This window comes from Macrotis lagotis, chromosome 6 (assembly GCF_037893015.1).
Source record: "Macrotis lagotis isolate mMagLag1 chromosome 6, bilby.v1.9.chrom.fasta, whole genome shotgun sequence".
Classification (NCBI taxonomy): Eukaryota; Metazoa; Chordata; class Mammalia; order Peramelemorphia; family Peramelidae; genus Macrotis; species Macrotis lagotis.
This window is the reverse complement of record NC_133663.1, coordinates 68,685,869-68,704,417: the sequence shown is the minus strand read 5'-3', so window position 1 is coordinate 68,704,417 and position 18,549 is coordinate 68,685,869. Positions and strand designations below refer to the sequence as shown.

The window sequence follows — 18,549 nt, the reverse complement described above, 5'->3', positions numbered from 1 at the left end:
TCCTTAGACATAGGAGCTGCTGGACTCGGGGGTAGGGATGGGGAGGGGCATATTGACAGTTGCAAAGCTGGGACCCAGACAGAATCGCAGAGGCTTGGCAGGCCCCAATTCAGGTCGTTGGTGAGGTTTCAAGAACAGAGAGCCAAGTTTGACTCAGCTGTTGATACCAGGATGCTTTGCTCAGGGTCAGTGGCCCTCTAGAAAATGTCACAGCAAACTCACCAACTCTGGTGGGGGCTGAGGGGGAGTGTGGATGGAGCGCCTTTCCTTTATACCTCCTTAGTGTCCCCTTCCACCTGCTCGCAGCTCCCCCCTCAACTGGGCTTCCTGCTCTGGTTTCCTATAAATCCCTACTCTTCCCTTCATCATCATCATCAGAACCATATTCCCAACCTCTCCAGTTCCTCCCAAAGGGAGCTTGTCATTCACCCACCCATTTATCCATCAGACCTACAAATGCTTATTAGGCTCCTACTATATATGAAAGTCCCTGGATAATCTGGGATTATCACCATCCTCCTTCCCCCTCCTCTTCCTCCTGCCATCATGCTGGGCCCGGTGCTGTACAAAGCAGGTCAGATGGACGCAGGACCTGGCCCGTTGAAACAGAAACTGGTGAAGAGACAGCCTAGGCACAAAAGATAGCAGTGATCGGAGAAGATCGCACACACAGGAAAACTACCCGAGTTCAAAGCAGTGATTCACCAAATTGTCCAGGCTCCAGATACTCCTTAGTTTTCACTCTTGAGGGCTCCCGAAACTTTAGGGTCAGGGCTCGAAGCAGGGAGAGGCAGCCAATGCCCTTTCTCAGAGGAGAGGTGGGACCCTTCCCGTGGCAGCCCTCCTCCTTTGTCAGCTGTCCAGTCCGGCCCAGGGCCCTGGACCTTTAAGAGTCTTGATAGGCAGGCCTGAGCAAACACTTACCTCCGCCCGCAACCCCCTTCCCTTTGCTGTAACGCAGCCAGACGCAGTGGCTGGAGCAGCTGCAGCAGCAGAAGGAGGGGAGGGGAGGGAAGGAGGGAAGACAGCAGAGCAAGAAGAGGAGAAAGGCGCCAGGACTCCACAACTCTGCAGCCCCAGGACCTGGGAGTAGCCTGGCCACGGTAAGAGATCCTGGGCGATTGGGTCCGTTTGCCCCAACTCTCCCCAAACGCTGACTCCGACCCATTCTCTAGGCTTCCCCACTCCTAGCCTAGCTCTGCCCCGAGTCTAACCCATCGGCCGGGCTCAGCCCCAGAACTCGCTCCTCCAGGGACAGCTCTGCCCAGCTGGCCCAAGGAGAACTCTAGCTTAGACCCGATGCTTTCCATCCCTTTGCTCCATTTATTCTAGTACTCAAGAATCTCTTAACTTCTCTCTTCTATCTCTCTCTCTCTCTCTGTGTCTTTCTCTCTCCTCTCAGACTCTCTCCCCCATCTCTTCTCTTCTCTTTCTCTCCTGTCTTCTTTTTTCTTTCTCTCTCTCTTGTCTCTCAGATTCTCTCCTCTTCCCTCTCTTCTTTTTCTTTCTCCTCTCTTTATTCCTCCTTCCCTCTTCTTTTCCTTTCTCTTCTTTTTTCTCATTTCTTTCTCCTCTTTCTCTCTCTCAATCTCTCCCTCTTCTCTTCCCTTTCTCCTCTTCTTTCTCTCTCTCTCCCGTTTTTCTCTTCTCTCTTTCTTTTCTTTCTCTTTCTCCTTTCTCTTCTCTCTGCCTCTATCTCTCTCATTTTGTCTCTATCTTTCTCTCTTCTCTTAGACACTCTCCAGCTCTTCTCTCCTCTGTCTCTCAGATTCTCTCCTCTTCCCTTTCTCTTCTCTCTCTTTTCATCCCTCCCTCTCTCCTTTTCCTTTCTCTTCTTTTTCTCTCTCTCTTGTTTCTTCTCTTTCTCTCTCTCTCTCAATCTCTCCCTCTTCTCTACCCTTTCTTCTTTTCTTTTTCTCTTTACTCTGTTTCTTTCTGTCTTCTCTCTCTTTCACTCTTCTCTTCCCTTTCTCCTTTTTTCTCTCTCTCCCCATTTCTTTCTGAGTCCTCTTTCTCTTCTCTTTTCTTTTTCTTTCTCTCTTCCTCCTTTCTCTTTTCTCTGCCTCTCATTCTCTCTCCCTTTTCTTCCCTTTCGCCTCTTCTTTCTCTCCCCTGTTTCTTTTTGTCTCCTCTTTCTCTTCTTCTTCTTCTTCTTCTTCTTCTTCTTCTTCTTCCTCCTCCTCCTCCTTCTCCTCCTTCTTCTTCTTCTTCTTCTTCTTCCTCCTCCTCCTCCTTCTCCTCCTTCTTCTTCTTTCTCTCTCTCTCTCTCTCTCTCTCTCTCTCTCTCTCTCTCTCTCCTCTCTCTCTTTCTCTCTCTCTCTCCCTCTCTCTCATTGAAAGATTGATGTATCTTGTCATTAACAATTATAGATCCAAACTTCTTTATTGGCCAAGGGCTGTTGTCATATACTCCAAGGTTAAACTGAGGAGAAAATTCCTAAACTTCCAAAAGAGCAAGGGTTTGAGTGCCAAACCCTTGGTTCTTAGTCTGATCACGGGGTCAGTAGAGAGTTCTCAGTGTTTTCATTGATATCTTAGAGGACAGGGAAATCGACAAATATTTATTGAGGATCTACTATGTAAAAGAATGCGTGTTAGGAACTGTGAGAATGGACAAAAATGGTATTTCTGTAACTTCCTCAAAGGGAGTCTGATAACTTGCCTTGGCCCAAATTCTAATTGCATATCATCTTCTGATTCTATTTTGAATATCACGGATATTTCTCCTGACCCATAATTTCTTTCCTATTTTGAAGCTGAAAGCATTTACAGTGAGCACAAAATTACATCTATTTAAACTTAAAGTTGATTTTATACAAAGGTCTCCTAAACATGTATGGAATAAGAAGTAGCCAGGCATTCAAGCCTCATACTACTGAGTGTGACTTTCAATCTCTGGCCACCAATAAACTACAGAGGCATTTTCCCTAAAAGAAAACATTCCAGAACAGGAAATGTGGAAATATTTTGAGTAAAGTGAAGCTTCGTAATGGAATATTTTTGTGGATGCTGGCTAACGTGAGGCTAAAATGATTCTTTTTTTACTGGTAGATATTTTGAGAGCAATTGATCAAGGTGAGGTGAAGTGAGCTAAGGAAATGCTGTTTGCAGACATAATCATCCTAATGAGATCACATCTCATTATCCTTTATTCCAGCCAGAAATCTCTGAAGTCTCTTGGTACTTCATCTGTACTTCTCTTTTACAAGCTACTTGTATGTAAGAGTAGCATGAGCTCCATTTCTCTAAAGAAGACTTATTGTAGAAGAACAGATTCCCTGAGGTCATGGAAGAAGGAAAGGGAAGAGGCAGGATAGACCTAGTGTCAGTTATAGTGAGTGACCAGAGCTCTGTCTCCTCAGGTACTTGTCCCCTAGTAGTTGGAAGCTCTTGGGTTCTGAACTTGGGGTTCATAGACCTTCTAGACTCTTCTAAATAGATTGGGGGGAGTGCCTATGAACTCATTTGGGAGAGGAAATTACATCTGTATTTTCACTAACTTTTAACTAAATTTAGCATCTCCTATTATTTAAAAACATTCTGAATCCATGAGGATTCTGGGATCCATGAGCTTCACTAGATTGCCAAGAGGGTCCAGGATCAAAAAAAGGCTAGGAATCATAATGGTTGTTCTGGAGCCAATTTGTACCTGCTCTCAAGCAGATAATTAAATTATCAATATGAACATTTACACCTGGGAAAATCAAAGCAGCAAAGGCTTGATTTATTGTTTTGTTGAATTGTCTAGACTTAAAGTAAATTAAAATGTTAATTATATATATTCAATTTAAAAGTATTTCATGAATACATTTTTTGATAATCTTTTATTGAACATTCACTAGCATAGGCTTTTACACAGCCCAAGCTATCCCTTACACTTGAAACACCTTCTTCCATCTTTTCTGTCTTCTGTCCTCTTCCTCAAAGCCCACCCAAAGTGAACTTTAACTGAGGGAGACATAGGTTCACATCTTGACTGCTTGTTACTGTTTATTTAATCTTCATCTCTATGGGTATTAATTTTCTAATATGTAAAATGAGGGCTTTGGACTATTCTAAACCCATGATGCTGTCCTATCCTAAATAACCCAAATCTTATGAATGTTTATATCTGAAGTGCCCAAAACTGAATCTTGCACAATCAATAGCCAATATGGCAGAACAGAGGGCTAATCATTTAATCTCCAAGTACCCACAGTCAATTTCCTTTGGCCAGAAGTTACAGAGAAGGTGTGGAACTAACTGATGGAGGGAACTCCTTGCCAACAAGCTCCCTGTACCTGCTAAAGAAATCACAGATCTGGTCCCCATCCTCTATCTCTAAAGAATGGAAAATGATGGGGTAGCTAGGTGGCGCAGTGGATAGAGCACCGGCCCTGGAGTCAGGAGTACCTGAGTTCAAATCCAACCTCAGACACTTAATAATTACCTAGCTGTGTGGCCTTGGGCAAGCCACTTAACCCCATTGCCTTGCAAAAAACTTAAAAAAAAAAGAATGGAAAATGATACTATAGGAAGCAAAATGAGGTTCTATAAATGGAACTTCATTTTCATTTGTCTTTTTTAAAAGGAAGATTATAAATAATATTAAGCATAACACAACTAATTAACTTTGCTTTGCAACTATTTACATAAAATCCATTTCAATGCATAAAATGTTATAACAGCTTTCTTGTCACACTTTCCTAGTCTCCATCGGGAATATTTGTCCCTGAATTCTCATTCATTTTTCTTCTTTTGTGATGGTTAATGATCATAGTTAATATATATCTTGTTCTAGTTAGTTCTGCTCTTTTTGGATGTTATATTTCAAAAAGAGTTTTCCAGACTTTAGATTTGCCTCAATTTCCTCCTTTGTAAAAGTGAGGGGTTGGACTCAATTAACCATCTCTGAACTCCTTTACAGAACTAACCCATGGTTCTATGATCTTGGCCCATGTCCACTTCATTCTCCATTTTCTTCTGAACCAGGTCAGCTATAGCCCTGGGTAACATGACCTAAATTTTTCTCCGATTCTCTTAGAGACACTGCCCTCCTACCTTATCCCCCCACCCAAGACTTCTAGAATCCCAGTCAGAATCACTATTGTCTAAAAACCACACTCTAGAGGTATTCATTTGATATAATCAACGATTCTCAAGAATTAGCTCAAAGCTATGTGGTCTTTGGGTGTTAGGGCTTGATTCTTGACTCTGCCTTATGTTTTCTAATTATGCATGGAAGATCATAGAATCTGATCCCCAGGGTCCAGTGGGGAGAGAGGTGAAGCAGAATAAGACTTGAAGATGGGATGTATTATTGATGCCATAGTGCTTCTTGGTTTTTACCCATTATCTTCATCTTGGCATGCTGGTTCTCTTGGGAATCCAAACGCCCTTACTCCATTATTCAAATTTGATCCTACTCCACTTCAGTACTAAGTCTTTTTGACCCCCACTGTCCTCCCACCAATCTCCCCTCTACTTAGCATCAAACCCTCAATCCTTCATTAGTTACTGCTCTGATCCATCTGCTTCAAAAACCACCTTAGGCACTAGAACACTGGTTAATAGATATTTGAGTTCCAACTTCAGTTCTTTTATGGAGAATGTTTTTAAATCCTGTTTCCTAGAAGGAAATAGGAAGATATTGAAATCCACACAGGAAATCCTATTCTAGGGATAGAGCCTAAACATTTTGTCTTCTAGCTTGGAAGTGCTTGAAATTGAAACAGATTCAAAGGGAAGAGGAAATAGAATTGAAACTAAAGGTTAAAAAATGGGAGGAGGTAATAAAAGGAAGGGAGACTGCACAAGAAGTGAAAGGAACTGAGTTTTGAGAAAAGAGGAAAGAAAGAAAGAATAGACTGAAGGACAAAATAATGAGGGGAAAGAATGATGAAAAGAGAGGATGAGGTGAAAAGATTAGGGACAGGAATAAAAAAAGAGAAAGATAAGAAAAAATATGAAGGATATTTATCTGTATAAATATCCCTCATATCTCTGCACACACACACACACACACACACACACACACACACACACAGGCTTCCGAAAGTTTTTGTTCAGTTTTAAGCTATTAAACTATAATATGTGTATATAATGTTTATAGTGTATATTTTATCTATACATATACATGCACATTAAAAATATCTCTCCTAGTTTCTGCACTGATCTTCAGTCCCACATCTACAGTCACCTTTTCCTATTAGACATTTCAAACTGGATGTTCCAGAGGTTTTTCAAATTTAAACTGTCCAAAACAGAGCTCATCATCTTTCTCTCCAAAATCATTTCTCTTCCAAACTTCCCTAATATATCAATATTGTTCAATTCCAAATTCTTCACCTCAGCATTATCTTCATCTTACTCCACAAATCCAAATCAGTTACCAAATCTCTCTGTTTCTACCTCTGAAACCTACCTCTCATGTCAGACCATCTCTCTTTACGCATAGCCACTCTTTGATGCAAGCCATGTTCACCTCCAATTCTTATCTAGATTATTTCAATAGCTTGACAATTAACTGATCTCCCTGCCTCAAATCTCTTGCCACTCCAATCCATTCTACACATTGCTGTCAAAGTGATTTTCCTAAAGTGAAGTTTTGTCTGTGTCACTCCCCCTATTCAATCAACTCCAATAGATTCGTTTTTTCTTTAGAATAAAATACAGTTGATGGTTTGTTTGACTTTTAAAGCCCTTCCTTCACTACCTGACCTCTTTCTACCTTTCCAGTCTCTTTGTACAATACCTCCCCACTCCCTCAGAAACACTCAGCAATCTAGTCAAACTCCTCATTTTCTATTGCTCAAATTCAACATTCTTTTAATTTGTATGACTTTTAACACAGAGGACTATGTGACACAGAATCCTTTTAATTCATCTTAATAAATACTTGTGATTAATTATATTTATTGAAAGGGAGGAAGAGAAAAGATAGTGAACTTGGAAGATGAGAAGAAATAAAGGTTGAATAAATGAGAAGTGGAAAAGGATATATTAACAACTTGAAACAGACAAGGTTATTAGGGAGTAAAATTTAAAGGGAAATGAGTATGTGTTCCATAGATAGAAACAACAGAGCTTAGGACCAAGTTAAAAGTAATAGGCATTTATATAATATCACTTTAAGGTTTTTTCAAAACATTTACATATATATCTCATTTGATTCTCACAACAACCATGGGTGGTAGATGATATTATCATTCTCATTTTACAGATGAGGAAACTGGAAGTCAGAAGAGGTTACATGAGTTGACCAAGGTCATAGTGAGTCAATATCTCAGGGAGGATTTGAATTTAGGTCTTCCTAACTCCACAACTACTATAGCCAATGAGCCATCCAGCTACAGCTACCCCTCCCAGACACACCAGACACACACACACACACACATCCAAAGGGTAATCTCTATATACTAAAATATTCACTTAAAAGTCCCCTTTTTGTGTGCTATTTTCCCCAGGTCTGCTTCATCAGGGCCATAACCAATTCCAAGTTAGGGCACTGAGTGATAGAGAGGCATCAAGGAATGTAGAGGATGGAGGAAGGGAGCAGCTAGTTGGGAGCCATTATTAGAAGACAGGCACCAGGAGAGATGGGTATCCTGTGTGGACGGTGGTGACTTAGTCGATTGAGACTGATACAAGAGTCAGATTGCAGAGGCAGTGAAATGACCATCACCATATGTGGTATGACATGATGGGAAATGAGACTGTGGGCCAGGAATGTAGGGTCAAGGAGCAGGCCTGTGGGGTTACCCCATAAAAATAGTAGCAATAGGAATAATACAATTAATATTTATATATTAGTGCCGGTCATTGTCCCAGATGCTTTACAAATATTATTTCAGCTATCAAATTTATCAAAAAGTATCTCAGATATTATCAACCCTCAGAGGTAAGTGTTATTATTATCCTCATTTTATAGATGAGGAAATGGAAGCAAATAGCAGTTAAATACCATAGACTTTTGATCATCTGGAAAGAATTATATGTGAATTGGAAGGGGCTAAGAAAGGGAAGAAAGGGGAGTTGGAATTAGAGAGGGCGGGGTCCATCTGATGAGGGGAGATAGTGATGGCCTAGATCTGCTTCCTTGTCTTCAGCAACTTGCCAGTTCTGAGAGCCACCCCGATAGCCTAGAGAATTCCCTCCCCATGGATTTTGGCAGGAGGAATCTTGAAAAACTGCAGCTCTTAGAGGATCCAATGGTCCCTGGAGGTGAAATTTCGCAATGAAGGTCTATCTATGCCTTCTGGAAAGGAGAGTCCTGGGCTTGTCTCATGGACCCTCTATTGGGGGATGATCTATTCTGAATCTTTGTCGAGGAGAGGATTTCTTGTCTCAAGACCAACCTCTTCCCCTGGACTGATCTTCTACCCAGCAAAGTCCCTCTTCTAGATGAAATTAATGCCACAGATGATCATGTCTTCTTTGGGCACAGATAAAACTTTAATATGGAGATATGGGAGGGATGGTTAGATGGTCCCTGGGTAAGGGACATTAGATCAAAGTTATTTCATTCAACTGCTAAACAGGAGCCACATTGACCTGTTCTTACCCTGTCTCCATTTCATTGTCCTTTGTGAGGCTCCAGTATCAGTGAACAATCCAAGGCTGAATAAAGTGGGTTCCACCTTTCAGACACAAACAACAGATATATCTTTTGTGCCACAAAAAGAAAAATTAAATGACAGATAAATGGTGGGGTCAGTGCCCAGCCCATGGGATAAGGTGTCTGGCAGGAGTGAGATAGGAAGGAGAGATCACACCCCAGCTTTGGGGAGCTTTGGGCCAGTTTTGAGAGCTTTTAAAAACAAGAAAAGGAATCTGTTTTTCTGGAAGCTTTTAAAAACAAGAAAAGAAATTTGTTTTTCTGAGGGCCAGTTGCCTTCAATTTCTAGACTGTTTATACCACTCAGAGAAAATCAAAGGGGACTATCCCTTCTAAAGGAATGCTCTGAGTCCCAGCCATAGGTATTATGCTAGGTTCTGGGAATTCACATACAAAACAATGAAACAAATCCTACTCAAGAGATTTATATCTAAGTATATAGAAAAAATACTTCAATATTTCAGTATGTAGAATAAAGTATAGAGAATAAATACTTGAGTATATGAGTATGTAGAATAAGGAAATACTTGAATATTTCAGTATGTAGAATGAAGTATATGGAATAAATAATACATATATATAATATATAGGAAAAGTTTATAGAATAAATACAAAATAAAGCCAAGTTAAGGTAGTTATAGAAGACACTAGTAATTTGGGAAGAGAAGGAGAGACATCAGAAAAAAGCTTCCTATAGGAGGTGGTTCCTGAGATGTGTGTCTTGAAGGAAAAGAAAGATTCTCAGAGGCGGAGGTAAGGAGGAAGTCCATTTCAGGTGAAGACTAGTTTGACTGGTTCTTAAAGGACGGGAGGGGGAATATAAACATGTACAGAGAGGTTTACAAAATAGGAAAGGGTCAAGTTGGAAAAGTCTCCTAAATTTTTTTTCACCCTACCACTGGCTCAAATTATTTCTAGGTTCCAAATTTGTCATCTGTTCAGTTAGGTGTTGTATTAGATGACCTGAGGAATGAGGGTCTGGCTCCACTGTGATTCTCTATGACCAGAAAGCTGAAAAGAAACAGACAAGCCTGAAAAATGAGCTTCATGAGATAACTAAAGAAGAAAATGGTAAAAAGAAAGATTTCAAGATTCTGAAAGATGTTTACAACGATGGGAGTACCTTGTTCTCCATCCCCAGTAAGACAGGACAAGAGGAGCAAAGTCTGGCTAACATAGGGTGTTTGGGGGAAAGAAGGAATGGAACACAGAGTGGAAAGGACTCTGTTGACTAGAACCTAACATGCTTCCTTTTCTTTTAAAACAGTAAAATTTGGGCAAATGCAAAATATTTCTTTTGTTCTTAAAAATAGTTTTTTTTAAATGGTATTTTTAAAAGGTAATATGGCTTCTTCTCCCCACTGCCCAACTCTATTATTCATCTTCATCCTGGAAAATATAGGTTCAAGAGGCATTTGTTGAACAGGCTTGACCTCAAGGATAACAAAATCTCTCTCTCTCTCTCTCTCTCTCTCTCTCTCTCTCTCTCTCTCTCTCTCTCTCTCTCTCTCTCTCTAGCTTAGTGGATAAGTATAGGGCCTGGAATCAGGACACTCATTTTCCTGAGTTCAGATCCATCCTCAGACATATACTGTATGACCCTGGGCAAGTCACTTCACTCTATTTGCTTCACTTTCTTCATCTTCAAAAATGATCTAGAGAAGAAAATGGTAAATTGCTCCAGTATTTTTTCCAAACAAACCTCAAATGGGGCCACAACTGAACAACAACAAAGATGGCAACACTACCTCTCTCTTTCCTTTGCAGAGCTGGGAGATTGTTTATAGGTGTGGAGTATTAGCTATCCTCTTAGATTTAGCTGACCAGGAGTAATAAAGTTAGAGCTAGAAAGGACTTTAAAAAGGGTCAGACCCTATCATTTTATAAATTGGGGACTTAAAAAGTGACTTGAGGGGTGGCTAAGTGGTGCAGTGGATAAAGCACTGTCCCTGGAGTCAATAGTACTTGGGTTCAAATCCAGCCTCAGACACTTAATAATTACCTAGCTGTGTGGCCTTGGGCAAGCCACTTAACCCCATTTGCCTTGCAAAATCCTAAAAAAAAAAAAAAAGATATTTGAGTTTTACAATTTTCCTCCCAATCTTGCTTTCCTTCCCCCTCCCCCCACGGAAAGCAATCTGTCAGTCTTTACTTTGTTTCCATGTTGTACATCGATCCAAATTGAGTGTGATGACAGAGAAATCATATCCTTAGGGAAGAGACAAGAAGTCTAAGAGATAACAAGATCAGACAATAAGATATGTTTTTTTCCTAAATTAAAGGGAATAGTCCTTGAACTTTGTTCAAACTCCATGGCTCTTTATCTGGATACAGATGGCATTCTCCTTTGCAGACAGCCCAAAATTGTCCCTGGTTGTTGCACTGATGGAATGAGCGAGTCCATCAAGGTTGATCATCACCCCCATGTTGCTGTTAGGGTGTACAGTGTTCTTCTGGTTCTGCTCATCTCACTCAGCATCAGTTTAGGCAAATCCTTCCAGGCTTCCCTGAATTCCCATCCCACCCTGGTTTCTAATAGAACAATAGTGTTCCATGACATACATATACCACAGTTTGCTAAGCCATTCCTCAATTGAAGGACATTTACTTGATTTCCAATTATTTGCCACCACAAACAGGGCTGCTATAAATATTTTTGTACAAGTGATGTTTTTACCCTTTTTCATCATCTCTTCAGGGTATAGACCCAGTAGTGCAAACCTAGTATTTTTTCCACTAACCATGTGCTAGTTACTTTTTAAAATTACTTTTACTAAACTTTTTAACTTTTTCTTTATTATTCTTTCTTTCAAGGCCCAGTCAGCTCACCAAGTAGAGGAAGAGAAAGGATATATTCAGATAATAAAGGTGATATAAAACAAAGCTATGTCAACAGACACATTTGTTTTTAAAAAATGAGGTATTTCGGGGTGCCTAAGTAGTGCAGTGGATAGAGAACCAGCCCTGTTCAAATCCGGCCTCAGATATTCAATAATTACCTAGCTGTGTGGCCTTGGGCAAGCCACTTAACCCCATTGCCTAGCAAAAACCTAAAAAAAACCCCAAGTATTTGAAGCCCAAAATAAAGGAACACCTAGATTGAGAGTGATTCATGTTTCTAGACATGGATGAATTAGAATCTAGATGACTGGAGAAACATTAGGCAGAGAAGCTATCCTGGTGATCTTTGAGACATAATAGATAGAAGCTAAAACATCAGAGATGGGAAGTCCTGATTTTCCAAAAGTGGAACTATAAACAATATTTCAGTGAGCTTAATATTAATCCCTAGGCTGATTTTAGAACAGCTTATTACACAGATGAATTGTGAGCACTTGGAAATGGAAGTACGGATCACTAGGAATTAGTGACTAAAAATAAAAATAAATTTTACCACATTAACTTTATTTCCTTTTTAAATACCATTTGTAAACTGGTAGATCAAGAGATCTACATCTATTTCAAAGAGTGGTTTTAAGGTAGAGATTAGATCAGGATTTGGGAGACATGGGTTCTACTCCCTACACTCTCCCTTGCCTTACTATGTGATCCTGGGCAAGCCCCGTTAACCACCTTGGATCTTTGTTTTCTTAACAGTAAAATGAGTGTGTTAGACTTACGGAAGAAAAACTTAGCCAAAATCTCTGAGAGATAATTTATTATTAGACACACATTCCAGCTATGGGAGAGGTCCAAATTGACAAAGTTCCAGTGCTGGTCAAAATTCTCTACCACCCTTACTCTATTCTCTACTTACCTTCCATAGATTCAGTGCAGTTGTTTTTCAATTGCCTGACTTTTCATGACCCTATTTGGGCTTTTCTTGGAAAAGATCCTAAAGTGGTTTATTTCCTTCTCTAGCTCATTTTACAGATAAGGAAACTGGGGTAAACAAAGTGAAGTGATGTGCCCAGGGTCACTCAACTAGTAGATATCTGAAGCCAGATTTGAATTCAAAAAGATCAATCTTCATGACTCCAGTGTGACTCAGATGCCCCACATTCTATAAACATACTAAAACAAAAGATACTTCTACACAAAAAAATAAGCCAGAGGCAAGGAATTAAAGTTTTTTGATTTACTGAAACAAGACTAAGGTAATGTTATTACTGGTGCACTTTTAGGGGAAAAAAAAATCTTCTAAAACCAATAACTCCTTCAAGCTATTTAATTATTCAGCTTTTAATGTGGTCAAAGGTGAACAAAAAGATATTTCTCCTAATGTAATTAAAGACATTTCTACTCTTCTTTGAAAGAAATAAATTAGACCAAGTCTCATAATTTTAAGAAATAAAGATTCCTTCCTGAAACTGATAAAAATCTTTTCTTCAAAGAATACAAATTAGTTTTTGACTGAGTCCAAGAATTTTGGACTAAGTCATTTATAATATTCTTTTTCACCTTTTAAATTAATTAAATTTTTTATCACATTTTAAGTTCTGAACTGTCTCTCTTCTTCCTTCCCCATATGGCTACTAGACAGGACCACTATTTCACACACACATACACATACACCCAAAACATATGTGTATATAGATATAGATATAGATATAGATATAGATAGATATATCTATGTATACAGATAGACATGTCTATATATATAAATATATCTATATCTATATCTATTTATATGTAAAACAATACTATGCATGTTTCTCTTTATCACTTCTTTCTTTGGAGGCAGATAGCATATTCCTCCATAGATCCTTCATGGTTGATTTGAGTATTTAAAAACAAAGAATAACTCAGTTGTTTATAGTTATTCTTTGAACAATATTGCTGTTAGTGTATATAATGCTCTCTTGGTTCTGCTCATTTCACTTTTCATTATTTCATGCAGGTCTTTCCATTTTTCTAAAATCAACCTGTTCATCATTTCTTAGAGTACAGTAGAATTCCAAATATTCTTAATAATAGCATTTATATAGTGTTTTTTAAAGGTTTCTAAAGTGCTTTACAACATTTTATCTTCACAACTCTCCTGTGAGGGAGGTACTATTATCCCTATTTTATATAGTGTTTTTTAAAGGTTTCTAAAGTGCTTTACATTTTATCTTCACAATTCTCCTGTGGGGGGAGGTACTATTATCCCTATTTTACAGGTGAGGAAACTGAGGCAAATGAGAATTGACTAGCCACGCAGCTAACAAGTGTCTGAGACCAAATTTGAATTCTTGTCTTCCTGACTCTAGGTCCAGTACTCTATCCACTGTACCCCTTAACTATAACATAAGTGAATTCTTAGTGTTAAATGTTTTTACAGATTCAATAATTCCTAGGTACCATCCCAGCTCTAACAGAATGCATGCAGATTTGATTATTTCACAAAGTCTGTCATATCTCCTTATATCTTCATGATATCCATTTGTTAGTTCTATTATGGGGGAAATGTTAAATCCAGAACAGATTAGACTCAGTGTCCTCTTTTCTATCTCTGAGATTATTTGCTTCGGTGGGACCTCCAAAGTAAGCCCAATGTCTGACAATTCCTCTTGCCCCAGCAGGAGCCATCTGTGAAGTCTGGGAGTTATAAGGGTCATGGCATCACCCTTACACAGCATTCGTGAGTATTAATTGGAAGAGAAGAGGAAGTGGGGAGGGAAGAGATAGTGTTGCAGGTGAATGAAGTTCTAGAACTGTCTACATGGTCTTTTCCAATCCCTTAACCAGTTTTTTTTTGGGGGGATACAATGCCATCCCCATCTATAGGGCTACCTATGGATGATGATCTGCTGTTGATGCAGAATGGGTCTATCCTGCGCAAGGTCAAATCCCGAAGTTGGAAAAAACAGAGATACTTTAGACTACAGGATGATGGAATGACGATTTGGTATGCCCGCCAGGCTGGAGGAAGAACCAAACCAAGCTGTGAGTGACTGTGGAGGGGATGGGCAAAGGGAGAAAAGATACTGAGAGGAAGTATCAGAGTGAGGATCAAGGGTTGAGGACAAAGATCAAGGGGCTACAAGAGGATCCATTAGTCAAGAAACCTATATTTGTCTTGTGTGTCTTTTCTAGGACTCTGACATAATGGTTGTGATTCTAGGCAAAGTGTTATGCTTTATTATTTGTTTCTAAAAACTCCATCTGAAATAAACGGCAACATTTTATAAACATCATTGGCCAAATCTGTTGTCTAGAATCTCATAATATGATCACTCATGAGTGCCCCCTTTTGACCCATAGCCTACACATACTTTATAACAATAGATCTATTGTATCATTAATATGAATTATTTTGGTACTTCTAATACCTCTACTTGGTACCTCTAGTACCATACCATAATATGGATATACTCCTTCTCATCCTGCATTATTCTTGTCCACATTGTCTCAATTATAGGCAATTCATTTATCAAGGTGAAGGCCTTCTAGTTCTTTTTAACATTTAAAAGTCAAAATATCTAAACTCAGGTTCCTTCAGAAAAGAAAATTATTTGGTTCCACGGTAGACAAGAAAAACTAATGATTAATTTTCTCCCTTGCAGAACTGGAACCAAAAAATTAAATTCAATAAGAATTTCTAAACTGTGGCATATTTACCTTTCAAGATTCTTCACCTTAAGTAGTACAGAGCAAATAGACTAGACAGACTGCTAGGCTTAAAAGTCAGGTAGACTCCTCTTCCTGAGGACAAATCTGGCCTCAGACACTAACTTTCGATCCTGGTCAAGGCACTTTATTCCATTTGCCTCAGTTTCATCATCTGTAATATGAGCTGGAGAAAAAAATGGAAAACTGCTTTAGTATCTTTGCCAAGAAAATCACAAATTGGGTCACAAAGTGTTTCTAGGCTTGCCTTTCTATCTATTGTACCACTTAGTTGCCTTCCTTCGTAAAAATACTAAGACATTACCTGCTTATTAAAATTCTCTTCCCTTTACCAATGAATCCAAGTGAGGTTGCATTATCTTCATCTATGTCAACCAAAGCAACATCTCACAACAGAGTGAATACAAAAGATATGAGAATCTAGCTATCTTTTATTAAGGCAGATATTAAAGAGATATGCAACAATATATAAAACCATGCCATTCTACTCACTATTTTTTTAAAAAAAAAAGATTTTTTGTAAAGATGGTATTTATGTTAACATGTAATGGTTTATCATTTTGAATGAATTAATACATATTTTTACATTTTATTCATTTTATATCTATTATATATTTACCAGTTAGAACCAGTAGTGTGTTGGAGCTGACTCATACCAGTTTAGGAGAGTCAATTGCTAAATTTTCAGTATGCATATTTAGGCAAGCTACAAATTAGGTTCATTGTTTTATTGATCATTTGGACTTAAAGTATTGGAGAAAATGTTAATTATGTGCGAAGAACTGTGTCATAGGTATAATTTTCTCAGGAGAGCTAATTGTTAAACATTTACACTTCTGGATGTAACCCACATAAACCAAAACTCTTAGGGGGTACTCAATAATTTTTAAGATTATAAAGATTATAATACAATAAGTTTAAAAGACAATTGGGCTAGATAAAGACCATTTCTGAGATTCCATTTCAGAGATTCTCTGAGATCTCACAACTAAGTTCTTGTATTTAAAAATCTAAGAACCAAGCAAACTAATAAACCAAAAAAAAAATCCTGAATCTTCTTCATCCTCCTTCTTTTGTCTTGCTCTTCCTCCTCCATTTTCAGTCTCCATTTCAGATGTGGAGACAGTGCGAGAGGGCCATGAATCAGAACTATTGCGGAGCCTAGCAGATGAAATCCCTCTGGAGCATGGCTTCACAGTTGTTTTCCATGGGCGCCGCCCCAACCTGGACCTGGTGGCAGGCAGCGTTGAAGAGGCCCAGAGCTGGGTGCAAGGGCTTCGGCGCCTGCTGGAGATTATCACCAGTATGGACCAACAGGAGAAAATGGACCAGTATCCTTCCAGTGATGAAACTGGTTGTACATGTGGGAAGAATCCAGATATTGGTTCAAAATATCAAAATAGGAATAGAGGAATGATGGAACATCAGGACCAGGATTAAGATGTGACTGGGCTGAGGTGGGGATGGAGAGGGGGGGCTAATTACAGTGTATATATAGCGTAGCAATGTCCAAGGATGCTGAACTATGCTCAGTACTCAGCATATTACTTCCACATAGGAATATATATGTTCTATTTGTCTATCTGTCTGTCTGCTCACCCATCTGTCTATTTCTTCCATTTGTCTATCTACCTATCTATGTAGTATCCATCCATCCATCCATCTATCCATCCATCCATCCATCCATCCATCCATCCATCCACCCATCCATCTAACCATCCATCCATCCATCCATCCATCCATCCATCCATCCATTCATTCTACCATCCATCTACCATATATACATACATGCCTGCATGCACACATAGATACATTCTTTCATCTACCTACACATCATCTATCCATCATCCATCCATCTATCTATCTATCTGTCTGTCATCTATCTATCTACCTGTCTATTGTATTTATCTACAACTCCATTCCTCTATCCTCTGCAAAGACTCTTAAACCTGAGCTGCATGAATTTAAAACAAAATGATAACTAAATTTCAATATATTTGGTTTCCTTTGTAATCTTCTGGATTTAAAAACATTAATTATTCTGTAAAAAAAGATCCATAAGTTCATTAAGCCTGCCAAAGGAAGTCAGAGAAGTAGAACAAGGGAACAGATCAAGGGAGAATGATTTTAGTTAACTATGAGGATATCCTGTGATGCACAACTAACAGAGATGGTCACAAGAGCATGCATGGTTCAATGGGATCTCGGGGGGGGGGGTAAATGACAAGAGAAGAAGCAAAAGGAGATGTCTTACCCTAAGGATAGGAAAAGAGAAAGGGAGGAAGCAAAGATTGGGATAAAGAAGCCAAATAAGGACCTGATTTGCTAAGGATCCTGGGTAGGATTAGGGTAACTGGAATGGAAAGTTAGGGTTCTTTGAAGAGTTAAAAGGTATGGAATCATTTCAAGTTCCTTAGGCCAGGTATCCTTCATGCTAAAACACAACCTCTTCCAAAGGGGAAAAAAAACAGACTATGGGTTTTCCTTCATCCTAATGCAGATGGCTGAGTGATTGGTTTCAGCAGGGGGACAAAGACCAGGATGGTAGAATGAGTTTCCGGGAAGTGCAGCGATTATTACGGTTGATGAATGTGGACATGGACCCTGATCATGCTCTCCAGCTCTTCCAGGTGTGTGTCCTGTGGGAGAAGGATGAAAAGGAATCAGTCAGTTGATGTCATTGTTCAAGCCACTCCTTAATATCAATTAGTTGTTTAATCAGTTAACACTTTATCAAATATCTATCAGGTTAGCTAAGCACTGTGGGGGAAAGGCAGACAAAGAAACAATGCTTTGAGTATGAGGATTCATTTTTGATAAAATATTTCATAGACTCCCCCATATGATAGTATTAGTCATAGTGAATATACTTTGATTAGGAAAATATAGAATAACTAAAAATGATTTAGTTTATGGCACTTAAAAATTAGCTTGAATATTATTACTCTAAAAAGCATCTGCATTCATTTGAAAAAAGTCATACCTATATATTTCATGTGTGTGAGACATCTAGATAGCATAGTGGATAGAGCACTGTCTAAATCAGGAAGATCTGAATTCAAGCCCTGCCTCAGAAACTTACTAAATTTGTGCAAATCACTTAAACTCTCTTAGTCTCAGTTTATTTATCTGTAAAATGGAGATAATAAAGTGCCTACCTCCCAGGGTTGTTAAGAGGACTGAAATAATGTTTATAAAACACTTTGTAAATTATAAAGTACCTTATGAATGTTATCTATTATTTTTAGTATCTATTATTACTATCATTATCATTATTATTATTCAATTTACTGCAGGTATGCTTGCTTATTTACATTTTTACAAAGGATTCTCAGAATCCTTTCAATAACTCCACAATCCCCATAGTGGGCTGCAAGGGTGAATTCCTTGGCCAGAAGATC

At 38.8% G+C, this 18,549-nt stretch overlaps 1 protein-coding gene across 5 annotated transcripts in view; it reads left to right on the top strand.

The window, feature by feature from the left end:
• The first annotated feature begins 872 nt into the window (after positions 1-872).
• The window catches only part of PLCD4 (phospholipase C delta 4), a 27,833-nt gene continuing 10,156 nt past the window's right edge, over positions 873-18,549 (top strand). For 2 of the 5 annotated variants that reach the window (XM_074191356.1, XM_074191359.1), the window contains exons 1-5: positions 873-1,103; positions 14,101-14,159; positions 14,306-14,464; positions 16,251-16,479; positions 17,649-17,778. In XM_074191356.1, coding sequence (XP_074047457.1) covers positions 14,135-14,159; positions 14,306-14,464; positions 16,251-16,479; positions 17,649-17,778 — 543 coding nt within the window. In that variant the 5' untranslated portion in view covers positions 873-1,103; positions 14,101-14,134. Of the gene's footprint in view, positions 1,104-11,410; positions 11,465-14,097; positions 14,160-14,305; positions 14,465-16,250; positions 16,480-17,648; positions 17,779-18,549 lie in introns of all 5 variants that reach the window. The other 3 variants (XM_074191357.1, XM_074191358.1, XM_074191360.1) reach the window with 3 other exon arrangements.